General features: G+C 44.4%; 1 protein-coding gene across 3 annotated transcripts in view; it reads right to left on the reverse strand.

Annotated features, from left to right (window-relative positions):
- Window positions 1–613: 613 nt before the first annotated feature.
- Window positions 614–15,603, reverse strand: part of CFAP43 (cilia and flagella associated protein 43) — a 139,783-nt gene continuing 124,793 nt past the window's right edge. For all 3 annotated transcript variants that reach the window (XM_068277106.1, XM_068277107.1, XM_068277105.1), the window contains 5 exons: window positions 13,250–13,409; window positions 7,753–7,917; window positions 3,213–3,293; window positions 1,759–1,912; window positions 614–1,014 (listed from right to left, as the gene is read on the reverse strand). In XM_068277106.1, coding sequence (XP_068133207.1) covers window positions 842–1,014; window positions 1,759–1,912; window positions 3,213–3,293; window positions 7,753–7,917; window positions 13,250–13,409 — 733 coding nt within the window. In that variant the 3' untranslated portion in view covers window positions 614–841. The remainder of the gene's footprint in view (window positions 1,015–1,758; window positions 1,913–3,212; window positions 3,294–7,752; window positions 7,918–13,249; window positions 13,410–15,603) is intronic.

Here is a 15,603-nt window from a genome sequence, read left to right on the forward strand (position 1 = left end):
TACAAACTGCGCATGTGCAGAATGCTCCCGGCCAGGATCGCGCATGCCCAGTAGTCCATAACTGAACCAAGTCAAGGACTGTACTGCTGACAGGTATTTCAAAATCTTTTCCCCTTCATCTCAGGTACACGTTAAAAATTGCAACAGGAGAGAACCCTGTATTTTTATAATATTTTAATGTACACTTAAAACTGCATTGAATAACAGGTGCCAAGACCCTCACTGTAAAAACATCATGTCTTGCACACCGCCCCCATGCCCAGGTAGATACATCATAGGCCCTTCTGCAGTGCTCTCCGCATCTTGTTGGGGGAGGGGGGGCACAGGTAACTGCCATCCACACTGCAGCTATGCCTTCCCAGTGATTGATAGTCAATCCATAGAAAAGTATGCTTGGGGCAGGTATCAAAGTGAGCCCCGCCTTCCATGACACAGACTGCGTCACTGTGGTACCATGTCACCTAACCGGCTGAGGAGGAGAAGAGAGTGTATGGAGGCTGTTGGTGGTGTGGAGCTGTACCTGTTCTCACTGAGACACTTTTACATTGTAATATTATTATTTTTGTATATAATTTATGGTTAATTAGGGTTTCACGCCACCTACAAAATATAACACAATATTTGTGACAGTCCATTGATAGAATTTATTTATGAGGTATTATTTATTTTTACATAGCAATGCTTATTGCTGTCTAATATCAACAAATACAATATACATACATAATGTAATCAGATGTGATGAGTATTTTGATAAATGTATTGGACAGAGATAATAAATAGCATAGTTGGATAATATGTTAGATTGAGTGGTCTTATTAGGCATTGCTGATCATGTATTAGTCTAGTACTCCATTTGTCCTAATGCAGGGAAGGTTTTCATTCTTAGGCGATCCAGCTCATTGCGGAGTATGGAGATCTCCTGAGATTGTGCCTTGGCCAGGTCCACCAGTTTCTGGCGCTGTACAATGTCCATATATCTTTCCTTTGCATTCTTCTCTGCACTCTGCTCCACCCCTGGATTCAACATAAAACAACCCATTAGTGGAAAATAATGTTACTTTGAACCTCTGTCCTTTTAATGACTTAAGCCCCGTACATCTGTTCAACCAATATCAGTAAAAAAGGAGTGATCCCCAACTGTTATGCAGTGAACAAACAAAGGGCTTGATTCACTAAGCTGCGCTGCTACAACAGATGTCTTTCAATTCTTTGGATTGAAAGACATCCATGGCTATAATTACTAGGTAATGCCCGATAGTGGTGTGCCAGGGTTTCTACCTGATTGTCACCTGGAGTTGGGAAGGAATTTTCTTTTCCCTTTTGGGGCTAATTGGACTATGCCTTGTAAGGGTTTTTCACCTTCAGCATGGATATGTAAGGGTGCAGTGTAGTGTTCTACCTTATTTTCTGGATGAACTCAATGGACATGTCTTTTTTCTACCCAAATATTTACAGTATGTAATAATAGTATCTATGCCATGTAAAATATACATGGTAGTAATTGACAGGTCCGCTTTAAAAATTAGCCAAAACTTTGCCTTCTATGTATGGTAAATTTCGATTCTAGGACAAAAGTAAACAAATCATTTTCTATTTACAGTCCCTTTGACCTTGTGCTGACAGATAGCTAGACAGGAAAAGGTGTATGGAAACATGATGTGATTTTCAGCTCCCAGTTTACACAGATGTGCACGCTTTTAAAAAAAAAAAATATTTGTGTTACCAATGTAGAGGTATATCGTGTGGCATAAAACTCACCAACTACATCATATATGTGTTTCCTTTCAGAGAAAGTCACAAGGACGTCCTTCAGTTCTCTGTCCAGTTGATTGTTTGCTTCTGACTTTTTATTAATGTGTTTCTCCAAATCCTTAACAATCTTAATGTAGTGCTTCACATTTTTCTCATGTTGCTGTAAGAAGAAGCATTCATCTTCATGTTTATTTCATTTTTAATTAACACCAGTAACATAGGCTTTTTAAAGGGGAGCTCAACAGATTAGCTGTATATTTTAAGAGTGAACCTTTTTTTAAGTGCCTGAAAAAGTTAATAGGGTACTTTCACTTTCTCTTGGGATCCTTATCAGTCACAGAGCTTTGCAGGAACTGTGTTTGATATGTTGTGTCCAAGCACAAAAGATGGAGCTTGATTTAGGGCCTGTTTCCACTCGGATACTGAATGCAGAAAAACTGACCCCAACGCCTATGGGCCTGTTTCATCTAAATGTGATTTTTCTGATGCAGAAAAATTATGGATGGCATATCTGCAATTCCAATGAATGTCTATGGGCCTGTTTCCACTAACATGTTCATTGTATAGGAAATGAAGCATGATGCAGAAATCTTCAAATGGCGTTTAGAGGAAACAGGCCCATAGGCTTTCATTAGAGTCAGTTTTTCTGCATCCAGAATCCGCTTGTAGCGGAAACAGGCCCTAAATAGCCACATCCAGAAATCTGGATGCAGAAAAACTGATGCAGAACTAGTGGAAATAGCCCCTTAAAGTAGAGAGCTTCTGTGTGGAAACTACTAAGATAGAAAGCATTCTGAAAATAGCAGTTTTCTGCCTGCATATTGATCTAGATATTGTATTATTAAGATTGAAGTTCCAGAATGCCAACTGTGTCCTGGGGAAGAATTGTGATTTTTAAAGAGATGATATTACTGTGGGCCAAAGGCAGGTAGACTAAGTATATAGCAGCTGACCATGGAAAGGCTAATGAGGAGGTCGTGGTGGTGGTGGGGGGGATGCTCCCTGGGGGAGCTGTACATGAAACAGTGAGGCTGCTATACATGGATATTAGATCAGAGAGAAAATAAACCTTGGAGTAAGTGGCAAAATAGCTATTTTATTGATCCATAATCATAATGCAATGTCTTTGCACTGTCCTACAATCAATACAGTAAAACTGATTAGACCACTTCAAATGTCACCAAAATAAGAAGTGAAATGGTACTAGTCTTTTTGGCATCCATAAGACCCTTTTTCATGCCCTCTGTACAATAACAGGGCAATAAAAGAATGTGGCATGGTGCATGGTGGTGCAGTGGATAGCACTCTCACCTTGCAGGGCTGGCTCAGATTCCACCACTGACAGCAATAAAAACCTAAAAGAATTTCTCACACCTTTCCATGCTATACAAATCTGAAATACCGGTATATTTATTCCTGAAGCTGAAGTTGTATCCAAAATACATTCCATGTCCACCTACTTTCTCTTGGACATTGATCGTTTCTTCCAGCACCAGGATCTGATTAGATACACGCTTGTCATAATCTGATTCATTGAGAAACTGTAACACAAGAAACAAAATCCATGTTAGCTAATAGATCATCTATAATGAAGCTTTGTTTCTGTCTTTTCATTATGCATTAAGGTGTATGAGAACTGAAACCACTAGCAGTGCTGATCACCCCAATGTACAGCTATCACTATAAAGGTACATACTACCACGTCTCATTCCCAATAACCCACTTTAGCTGCCACTGAGACTTATATACAAATCTCAAAATTATCACATATCCACATGACCACATTTGGACCCAGGAAGTTGTTGCTAAAGGCCCGTGCACAAATGACTGGACAAGCGACTGATAATAGGCAGTTTGCCAGATCCATCTGGTGGATCAACTCACATGTGTGATGATCGCTGCTGCAGCAGCTGTTGCTGGAAGTAGTAGTGCTGCAGCTCAGGCAGTTCTGATCTATTTCCATGCAAGCTGCATAGCTTTGTCTGTCTTTCCCTGCTGTCAGCTTGTGACTGATTATCATTCACCTGTGTGGGAATCTGCATGTCTGCTCCCATTGGATGACCTCAGTATAAAGATCTGCTTCCTGCAGGGTTTCCTTGGGTTCTCATAGCTTCAGCTTAAAGGGATACTGTAGGGGGGTCGGGGGAAAATGAGCTGAACTTACCCGGGGCTTCTAATGGTCCCCCGCAGACATCCTGTGCCCGCGCAGCCGCTCACCGATGCTCCGGCCCCGCCTCCGGTTCACTTCTGGAATTTCTGACTTTAAAGTCAGAAAACCACTGCGCCTGCGTTGCCGTGTCCTCGATCCCGCTGATGTCATCAAAAGCGCACAGCGCAGGCCCAGTATGGTCTGTGTCTGCGCAGTACACTCCTGGTGACATCAGCGGGAGCGAGGACACGGCAACGCAGGCGCAGTGGTTTTCTGACTTTAAAGTCAGAAATTCCAGAAGTGAACCGGAGGCGGGGGTGGAGCATTGGGGAGTGGCTGCGCCAACACAGGATGTCTGCGGGGGACCATTAGAAGCCCCGGGTAAGTTCAGCTCATTTTCCCCCGACCCCCCTACAGTATCCCTTTAAGCCTGCCTTGCTGTCGCTTTAGCCCCCGATCGTGTTTCTTGTTATAAAGATACTTTGCTGGTCTTTGCATCATATATTGGTTCATTGCCAATATATATGCATACCAGCACGTTTATTATTTTCCTTGTATTTGTGTTACGTGATACATCAGTGTCGCTGATGTATACGTACACGAACTGTTTATATCCTGTGTGCAGTTAGTCAGCTTTCCAGCACGTTTTGGTAGGTTGCGCGTACCGTGACCACCCGTGCTGAGGTAGTTACCCTGCTCCTGGTTCTGTTTGTGGATTGCGTTCATCTCTGCGAAGAGATAACGAATCCTTCTGAATCCTGTTCTGTTACCGTTTGTGGATTGCGTTCATCTCTGCGAAGAGATAACGAATCCTTCTGAATCCTGTCCTGTTACCGTTTGTGGATTGCGTTCATCTCTGCGAAGAGATAGCGAATCCTTCTGAGTCCTGTTCCCTGTGTTACTCCATTCCTAGTCAGCGTTCCTGCTTATGTCATATATCGGTTCATTGCCGATATATACATATGTTAGTCAGACGTTACAAATAGTTTCATTGATAGCTGTAATTGTAATACGCTAGGAAAACATACTTATTGTATATTTATCTGTGTTACGTTCATCTATCTTAATCCTGCTATTTCCTGACTATCCTGTCCTGTCTTTGTGAGGCACGCCATCGCCGCATCGCATTGGCTGCCTCATTCCAGTCTGTCTGGTTTTGGACGCTTGCTGTCGCTAAGTAGCCGCTAGCTAGCAAGCGTTCATTCTGTCTACCTGTCCTGATCTCCTCAGTTCTGGTTTATGCGCTCAGCGCTACTTTGCGCTGAGACGTTATAACGAAAGCATTGTTTGTGGCTGTCAGATCTGCACCGGCTCTGTGCGCCACAATCTCCTATTGGAGTCAGTCCTCCCCTCCACTATACTAGGGATAGCCTGTTTCCTGGTGCTAGTGTGTGTACCTCCTCCACGCCAGCTCATGCGTTGCATGCTGACTGTGGAGAATACACCACCAAGCCTCACAACATGACTTTTGTGCTGATATCATGCAGTTATTTGAATGACGTTCTAGTTTTGAATGTGACAATGTCATGCAGTCCATTGTTTCGCTTGCACGAGATACATAATTTGCACTTTTTCTCCCCATAATGGGGAGAAAAAGTCCCTGCATCTTCTATTCCAAAGACAGGTAGTCCCTGAATTACAAACGCCGGCCGATATGAACTGCTAACCCGCCAAAACTTTGGGGACTTCCTGCCTTGTCTCCCTGTGTGGTCCTGTGTTCCCCTGTGTCCCATCTGGTCCCCCTGTGTGGCCCTCCGGCCCCCACTTGTCTCCTCCTCTGCCCTTTGTAAGAACAATTAGCATCAGCACAGTTCACATCACCAACGATTCCAGCGGCGATCAGCAGACCGCTTATCTCCTGCGCGGCTCCCCCTAGTGAAGGCTTCTGCTGATGACCAGCAGAAGCCGTCACTATAGGAACAAGTATTTTTGGACAGTATTGATTATACAATCAATACTGTCCAGACTTGTCCAAATGTCTCCTAACATTCGTGAAGGGAAGCAGGAAAAAAGGGCGCCGGTGGCTAGTGGACTAAAAGGGCGCCGCCATAGACTCTAATGCAATTATCATTAATGCGGTGAAAAAAAAGCAGAAAAAAGGGCACCCAATAAATATTGTTAACAACATTGGAACATTCAAGTTTTTTAAATATGTCATCATTTTAGAAGCTTGCAATGTTATAGTTTTTGTCTTATTATTTCGTTTGTATGTACAGATTTTACGTTATCAAAGATATTATCGTTTCTATGTGTAAAGGGGTGTTTCTGCAGGGGGAGTGGTTAGGGTTAGGCACCAACGGGAGGGGGGGGGGGGTTAGGGTAAGGCACCATCAGGGGGGTGGTTAGGGTTAGGCAACACCAGGAGGGGTGGTTAGGGTTAGGCACCACTGGGTGGGGTTGGTGGTAAGTGTTAGGCACCCCCAGGGGAGTGGTTAGTTTTAGACACCACCACAAGGCGAGGGTTCTGTGTGAGAGTAGAGTTGGGTTAAGCTGTATTGTTGAATTATGTTACGATTTTTAGTGTTAATATATTTTCGTTATTATCGTTTCTATATTTAAAAGGGTGTTTCTGCAGGGGGAGTGGTTAGGCACCACCAGGGGGGTGGTTAGGGTAAGGCACCACCAGGGGGGTGGTTAGAGTTAAGCACCACTGGGAGGGTGGTGGGGAGGGTTAGGCACCCCCAGGGGAGTGGTTAGTTTTAGGCACCACCACAAGGGGAGGGTTCTGTGTTAGAGTAGGTTTGGGTTAAGCTGTATTGTTGAATTACGTTACAATTTTTAGCTTTAATATATTTTTGTTATTACAACTATATTGAGAAGTTGTTATCCACCGGGGCCATTTCGTTATCCAGCCGGGCCCTTTTTTCCTGGTGCACTTTTTTCATGCACAAAAAAAGTGGCTATAACATTATTATTGCAAAAAGAACACTTCTGTGGTCTATTTCCCTACCTATTATATACCATGTTCTTCTAGCTTTTGGACTGTAAGCTAGTTTGGGCAGCTCCGTGTCACAGTCAGTATTTGTTGTACAAAAACCTTAAAACAGTGCGCTAATGGAAAAAGGTCTTAGAAAAATCATGGTGCGCTGGTCAATAGCACCTGTATGGAATGCAAATTAAGCCAATATCAAATTTGACTGCGCTCAAAGTCTATAATAATAAAAAAAAAATATAAAGTCAATGTCACCATCCACATAGATTTCCAGATGGAATACACAAACCGGGTTGGTAATTTTTCCAGATCCAGCCACTCTAATATTTCTTCATCTCAGACCATCACGAAATAGTACATAAAAAGGAGAGAAAAGAATTCATAGCGTAACCAGGTACTAATGATTACACCTCCACCATACCAGTGTGAACCAAACAACTGCCATCTCAATCTCCTCTGTGCATGATCACACCCCCCCCCCCTTGTGCGCCCGCACTCACCCAGCAATCCTACTATATGTTCGGAGGCAGGATGTAAGAGCTTTAGGAGGGTAGATAGACGTCACTAAAAACACTGGCAGGTCTGCATAATGACAATGGACCGAGACAAGTAAAACCGCAATCTGTGATCTATGAAGAAGCTGCATCCAACGGCGATTCCATGTTAGCCATGGACTGCAAGGGACCCTTTATATTTGTGACTTTATTTTTTTTTCATTATTATAGACTTTGAGCGCGGTCAAATTTGATATTGGCAGTATTTGTTGTATCAGTAATAAAATGTTAACACTTTATGAGTAAAATATCATATCGACGGTAATTAGTTATCTAAAGCAACTATTTACACACATTTCACACAGTTGTGTTAAAATAAGTATTGTAAATATAAACGTAAACAAAGTGTTAGCAGTGTCACATACAGTCTGAATATCTTTTGTCACACGTAGCATTGTAATATCCCGAGATTTCTTCTTCAGATCTTCCATCTCCATCCGTATCTTCTTATGCTCCCACTCCAGCTGAAAGATCCCTTTTCGGAAATCTTTGCTTTCTACCATGATAGCGATTTTCTGCTCTCCCAGGCCCTGGAAAATGCACAGCAAGGTATATTATGAACACACAGCCTACTTTTTATGGTGTGTTTGTCAGCTGTTAGGTATTCATAAGGTAGATCAATGTAAATATCGCCATGTACAGAGACAATAGTTAAAGAGGAACTGTAGTGAAAATCACGTAATAAATAAAAGTGCTTTTTTTTTTACAATATTAATTTATAAATCAGTGTTTGACCATTGTAAAATCTTTCCTCTCCTTGATTTACATTCAGAAATGTATCACAGGTGGTGACATCTTTAGTCCTGTCCCGTGCATCACTGCGGAATGTTCACTTACTGAGAGCTCCAAAGCCAGTATAAATATGCCTGGTCCCAGGGCCGGGCCGAGGCATAGGCTGGAGAGGCTCCAGCCTCAGGGCGCAGTGTAGGAGGGGGCGCACAATTCATTCAGCTGTCATTCCTAATTGTGTTTGAAGCAGAAGAAATAAGAAAAGGAGGTATATGGAAGTGACTACAAGCCAGATAACTAAAGAATCAGGTGTTGGGGGCCCTGGGGTGCCTCTTAGTCTAAGAGTAATCAGTGTGTGACGGCTGAGGTGGAGGGATGGAGGGGCGCACTTTGGTGTCTCAGCCTTGGGTGCTGGAGGACCTTGTCCCGGCTCTGCCTGGTCCACCAGAATGCTCAGGGGAAGTGGGGTGGAGATTCCGCATAGCTGAACAGCCTGCACTACGCATCACTGGGAGGGCGAGGCTACATACCAATATACAGCAATATATAGATACAGTAAATGTTTCTGATGCTTAACCCTCCTGGCGGTCATTACTGATGCTTAACCCTCCTGGCGGTCATTACTGATGCTTAACCCTCCTGGCGGTCAATTAAAACCGCCAGGGGGCAGCGCAGCACTATTTTTTTAATTTTATTTTTTTAAATCATGTAGCTAGCCTAGCGCTAGCTACATGACAGCCGCTGTGCAGCGGCATCCCCCCACCCTCTTCAATCGCCTCCGGCGATCAAGCCCGTCCGGAAATACCATTCTGAACGTTCGCCATGGCGACGGGCGGGATGACGTCACCGACGTCATCGACGTAGTGACGTCAAAGGGAGTCCCGATCCACCCCTCAGCGCTGCCTGGCACGGATTGGCCAGGCAGCGCATGGGGTCTGGGGGAAGGCGGAGCGGCGGCGATCGGCAGTACACGCAACTAGCAAAGTGCTAGCTGCGTGTACCACAAAAAAAATTATGCAAATCGGCCAAGCAGGGCCTGAGAAATCCTCCTGCGCGGCATAGCCCAAGCTCTGCTCGGGCTTACCGCCAGGAAGGTTAAAAGGAACCCGAGACAAAGAATAGCTAAAAAATGAAAAAAGATTTTATACATACCTGGGGCTTTCTCCTGCCCCATCCGCATGGATCGCTCCCATGCCGCCGTCCTCCGCTGCCTCTATCGCCAACACCGGGTCCCGTCACTTCCGCCGGACGCGACCAGTCTTCCGCATGTGCAGGTGCTCCCTCCGGCTCTTTACGTAAGGAGGGAGCGCACTGCGCTTGTGTCGACTGGCCGAAATGACAGGACCCGGTACCGGTGGACAGAGGCAGCGGAGAAAGGCGGCGTGTGAGTGATCCCGGCTGATGGGGCTGGAGGAAGCCCCAGGTATGTATAAATCTGTTATGCTCTTCGTATCTGGTTCTCTTTAATGCTGGGCATACACGGCCCAGATTCTTCTTATCAATCGAGCCGCTGATGGCTCGATTAATAATTTCCGACATGTCCGTTCATGCGGGGGATCGATTCCCGGATCGATCGGGGATCGATCCGCGCGGACGAGCGGTAACGCGCCGGCATCGAGCCGCTGGCTCGATACCGGCGCAAAAACGAGCCGTGGATGCCTAGCATAAATCAGGATAATTAACATAAAAGTGGGTATCCTGCATAATCTACTGTATTTTACTATACAGTATGTTACTCCAATGCCTGTTTAATTAATACACAACATTGGAGAGTTAACTAAATATAAACTGAATAGGCTACAACTGGAGGAGTGTACCATACAAAGGAAACTTTATTGTGACCAGCAAATCAAAGCTTTACAAATGTATTATCTGGATAGACTGATCTCATGCTTCTCCGTGACTTCTGCTACACATGAGCAACTCTAGCACATGCAGGCAGTAACAAAGGTGCAAGAGTGGTTGGAGTAAAGTGTAAAGATACATACACACAATTACTGGAAGGATCAAAACTCGATCCCTCAGGTGACATTTGGGGGGCAGAATTCTGTACAGACTCGTTGCTAGCTTATGGTAAATGCTACTGTTGCTATGGGGGGGGGGGGGGGGACAGGAAAGCACACCATGAAGTGGGAGGGGTAGGGAGAAGAACAATAGGCTCAGCCTGCATTCTTGGAGGTGCATTGAGGCTGCCGTACACATGCTAGATTCTGAGCAGAGAGCCCTCTAGAGCAGACATGGGCAAACTCGGCCCTCCAGCTGTTAAGGAACTACAAGTCCCACAATGCATTTGCCTTTATGAGTCATGACTGTGGCTGTCAGACTCCTGCAATGCATTGTGGGACTTGTAGTTCCTTATCAGCTGGAGGGCCAAGTTTGCCCATGCCTGCAGAGTGTGTATAAGGCTTAAAGTGGACCTGAGCTCTTGCACAGGACAGAAGGAAAACGTATAGAAATGCACCCTGTATGTATTTAGAGAGTTTAGCCTGTCTAATTCCCCCCCCCCCCCCCATCTGTGACTAATCACAAGTTGTCATCTGTGACTAATCACAAATTTGATCCCTCAGCTGTGTCAGCTAAGTGCCACAGCAGAATGCTAATTGGTAAACACAGGATGTTAACAATATGTCTGCTTCCTTGAAAGCAGGAAGTAGAAACACTGCAGATTTAATGCAGGATTTGTATCAGCTGTAACAAAGAAATGTTTTTTTTTAAAAGTTATGATGCTGTTGCGTATATAGAGCAGAAAGGAAAGTCTGAGTTCAGCTCCACTTTAAGGATGGGAAAGGTGGCAGGCTGTTGAGGTTCAGGGATGGCAGCAGACAAGTCAAGATGTCAGCAGACTATCAAAATGCAGGAACAGAGACCAGCAGCCTCGGAACAGAGGAGCTGAGCCTGTGGACCTCTGTTCTCAGGCCCCTGTCAGGCAGAATGGGAGACACCCAGAGTGAAAAAGAAATATCAATAGTAGATGGGGTCAGGGCCGGATTTTTACTTTCCAGCGCCCTAGGCCGGCTATCACCAACCGCCCCCCCCCCCCCCCCATTCTGTCCAACTCTGACTAGTTTGAACGTGCTCCCCTCTGTTTTGCTGCTTTGCCCCGTTCAACAAAGAAGCAGTGCATGCTCTGTCCACTCCATGTAATTATGCGCTCCTGTCTGCATGCACAGCAGGCGATAGTGTTCTGGGCTTGCATACTTCAGAAATGATGCTCATGTATGAGCACTCAGCAGCACTTGTCAAGTACACATACCCATAACACTCCCTCGGCTCCTGTGCACATGCATACAGGAGTGCAAAATCACAAGGAGCCCCAGTGGACAGCGCTGCTTCTTTGTCCTCTGTGCTACTTGCTGCCGTCAGAGCCACAAATAGGGGACAGTGCAGCGCAATGCAGAGAAGCCCATCCAAAACAGAGAACAGGTAAGTAGAAGGATCTGACACTACACACACTGGCATAGATGTAGTGTAATGCTAGGTACACATGATGCAATTTTCTGACAGATTTACTGTCAGGTCGATTATTTCCATCATGTCTGATCTAATTTCAATTTTTCAATCAATTTGCTGTTCACTTCTATGAAAAATCATTCAGAAAATTGATTGGAAAGCAGATCGGACATGTTGGAAATAGTCGATCTGACAGTAAATCTGTCAAAAAATTGCATTGTGTGTACCCAGCATAAGCTCAGGTGTACTTTACACAGTGACATTTAGCACTTAAAGGGAAGGTTCAGGGAGGGTAGTGAAAAAATAAAAATCAATTTCCACTTACCTGGGGCTTCCTCCAGCCCGTGGCAGGCAGGAGGTGCCCTTGCCGCCGCTCCGCAGGCTCCCGGTGGTCTCCGGTGGCCGACCCGACCTGGCCAGGCCGGCTGCCAGGTCGGGCTCTTCTGCGCTCCAAGGCCCGGCACTTCTGCGTCCCACGCGGGCGCGCTGACGTCATCGGACGTCCTCCATGCTGTACTGCGCAGGCGCAGCACTGACCTACTAGTAATAAACTAACATCAGTCAGGGAGGGGGAGAGCTGCTAATTCCTGCCCGTGAATGCGTGCTGCATGAAAAAAACTAATCGGAACTCAAGAGTTCTGCTACTTGAGCCCATATATTTTTCTTCTCACAGCAGATTGTTTGTCCCCTCTCATCATACAGGTGACAGCAGATGCTGACTGCCACAACTAACACTTTGCACAAGTAAGAGAGATGCAGGGATCTCTGGAATTCAGGCAGACCAGAGCAAAGCAGGAGAGGTGATTTACTTTGACATGTGACCTCTTATCTCTCCAAGTCCTGCGCCCTGCTAATTTTTATCGCCCTAGGCCATGGCCTCTGTGACCTTCCCAGAAATCCGGGCCTGGATGGGGTACAATGACATGTAAAAAAAAGCAAGGCTGTATCCAGTGGAAGTTTAGGATAGGACCTAAAGGAACCGGCAGCAGAAGTATTGGAGCCCTGAATATGAGGAGTGGAGGGCATACGTTCATGTAGGCATGGGACAGAAGATGCTGCAGCAACAAACACAGGCTGGTCCTGGTTTTAATCTGTGACAAACAATATTAGGGTCTATTTGAAGTGACATGTGACATGATGAGATGGATTATGGGTATGTACAGTGCAAAGTACACAAATAACTATGCTGTGTTTCTTTTTTTCTTTCTCTGCCTGAAAGAGTTAAATATCAGGTATGTAAGTGGCTGACTCAGTCCTGACTCAGACAGGAAGTGACTACAGTGTGACCCTCACTGATAAGAAATTCCAACTATAAAACCCTTTCCTAGCAGAAAATGGCTTCTGAGAGCAGGAAAGAGATACAAAAGGTCAATAATTCATAGATTTTAGCTCTGGCATACTTCTATGAATGTGTCATTGAGCAAAAACAATACAACAGATAAAACTTAAAAAGTAGATTTAAATATAAAATAATATTGTGGAATATCTTAAAAAGTCATTTTTAGGAGAAGGAAGATAGATGCAATCGTTTATTTCATTCGTTTATTTTCGCCTCAGGTGACCTTTAAACATAGTAGGTATTCATTTCACGTGAAGGAGGGAAAGTTCCAAAAACCACGTGACACTGAAAAAGCAAAGTACTTATTTGCTCTAGCACAATTTTATAGCAAGACTGCAATTTACCCGTATTGTGCTATTCAGGTCTTCAATAACACTTCTGTGTAGCAGTATTGCATCAGCATAATTAGGCATTAAATCAGCACTTTCCACTTCAACCTGCCCTTGTTTCAGTATGAACTGGACTGTCAAATCCAACAGAAATTTCATTTTCTCATTTCGCAAACTAGAAGGTGAGATGAAAACACTGTCAGGGTTATTCAGTATAAACAGTATGATGAATGACAATACTGCCCACTAAGATCATGTCAATAAGTATCCATTCCTTCTGACTCGTTGCAAATCATTTGTATGGTTCTCCTAGCTTTATTGAATAAGTTCATATAACAGTTTGAAAAACAAAAACTTATGACACAGAAGTGACTCATCATAACCTGTTGGTAAATATAGCAGAGTGCACTGTATAGTTACTGAAAACCACTTATGACACAGTTGACCTTTATTTTGCTTTTATGACTTCAATCACAGGAAGTTATTTGAAGAACTGGCTCCTGATCACCTGAGATCCATTCCGAATTGAGAACTACTCCCAGGATCACTTTCCGCAGAGCTTTACCTAATTTATTTGTTCACAGTAAATATATCACTCACTGAGATATTCAGATTTATTATGGTCTATCCCACCTGCAGGAAACTACTGATATGGACACGATAATTTAACAATAAACTGAAATAAAACCCCAAAATGCTCCGCCCCCATGATATTAAAGTGAACCTCCGGACTAAAAATCGACTCAGCAGCACTGAAAAGGCTTTGTGTTTCTTTAACAGTTTCACAGCATCAGAACTTTGTTTCTCTTATACAAGCCTCATTTTTAGCTGCACAGAAGAAAACTGCCCGGGCTTTTTTCCCCTGATGCTGTGCAAAGCATGATGGGATTTCTGATTTTGTTGTTCTCGTTCTGCTGTTTTGGTGCAATTTTATTTTTTACATTTTGAATTTGACATTTGAAGCCCTACCGTGTGCAGCTGGGAGGGTTAATCAGGACACAGGATAGTTGGAACTGTGTCTCCTGCTCCTTGTCACCTCCTTTCAACCAAAAAGATGGCTGCCCCCATGACAAAGATGGCAGCCCCCATGAATCACAAACATTTGCCTGTTCTTTTAAAACAGGGTGGGTAAGAGATTATATTACCTTTCTATTCTAATTAACATAACTAATGTAATTTGATGACAGTATGTTCCCCTTTAATAAGCCAAGAAAGTTCATACACAGGGGGTTTGCAGGAGCCAACACAGTATATAGTCAAATGCTGTATCACTTTATTATTGTGTAGCCTTCATAGAGCATATTCAGGTTTGACAAGCAAAACATCTAACAGCAAAAAACGGCTTAACACGTTTCATGGTTAAGAGCTGCTTCTTCGGAGGCACAAAATATACATAAAGTCAATACATAAAATATACATAAAGTTGATCAAAGGCCCAGTACCCGCTGTGATAGTGATCCATGCCAAATGCGTTCTCCACTATGGAAGAGGCACCTGCGCAGGGCGCTATTGCGGACGGGAACGCGAGCAAGGTTACACGTGGCCAGAGCCATGCAGGCGCAGTGGCCCGCTGACTCCCAGTCGGGGCTGGTAGAAGCCTCAGGTAAGCGAAACTCTTTTTTTATTCTAGTTGGCTTAAGTAATGAGTTGAAAATGGCATGGGATGCCAGATCAGCCATGGGGCAATTTAAGGCTTTAATTATTGTTCAAACAACAAGAATCCATCTTGTGCTGGTCAGACTACTGTAGAGTGAGTTATTATTAGCTGCTATTACTTACTGCACTTTGCTATTGGTTACTGTCAGGGTCGGACTGGGACACTGGGGGCCCACCAAAGAAATTTCAACCTGGGGCCCACACATCCCATGATTGCAGTGAAAAAAGGGTGTGACCATGCACCGGAAGGTGGGCGTGGTCATGATGTATTATGGACAGGGCCAAATGTACATGATCTTAGCAGCATTGTAATTCAGAGACACTGCTGCCCAGCAAAACTTTGCATAGAGTCCCCTCCTTCAATATAAAGTAATGTCCTACTTTGCAGAGGTTGCAGAGGTTGCGACCGCATTGGGGCCCTTGGGCCAAAAGGGCCCCGAAGGGCCCTCTCTCAACTACAGTATTACCTCTCTATTGGTCCTGTGCTCATAATAAACATTTCTATAGATACTTTGAATAGTGGTAATTATTAACAAGCTGTTCCCCATCCCCTTCTTGCACCTCTGACACTGCAGTTGCCATTGGCAGGTTTTGGTGCGTCGTATCAATTGTTATGTATAGAGTGCTTGGGGGGCCCCATTGTAAAATTTGCATCGTGGCCTACAGCTCCTTAGCTACACCACTGCTCTCAGCATGAGTGATTACAGCACTGA

The sequence above is a fragment of the Hyperolius riggenbachi genome, chromosome 3 (assembly GCF_040937935.1).
Source record: "Hyperolius riggenbachi isolate aHypRig1 chromosome 3, aHypRig1.pri, whole genome shotgun sequence".
In the NCBI taxonomy this organism is placed as follows: Eukaryota; Metazoa; Chordata; class Amphibia; order Anura; family Hyperoliidae; genus Hyperolius; species Hyperolius riggenbachi.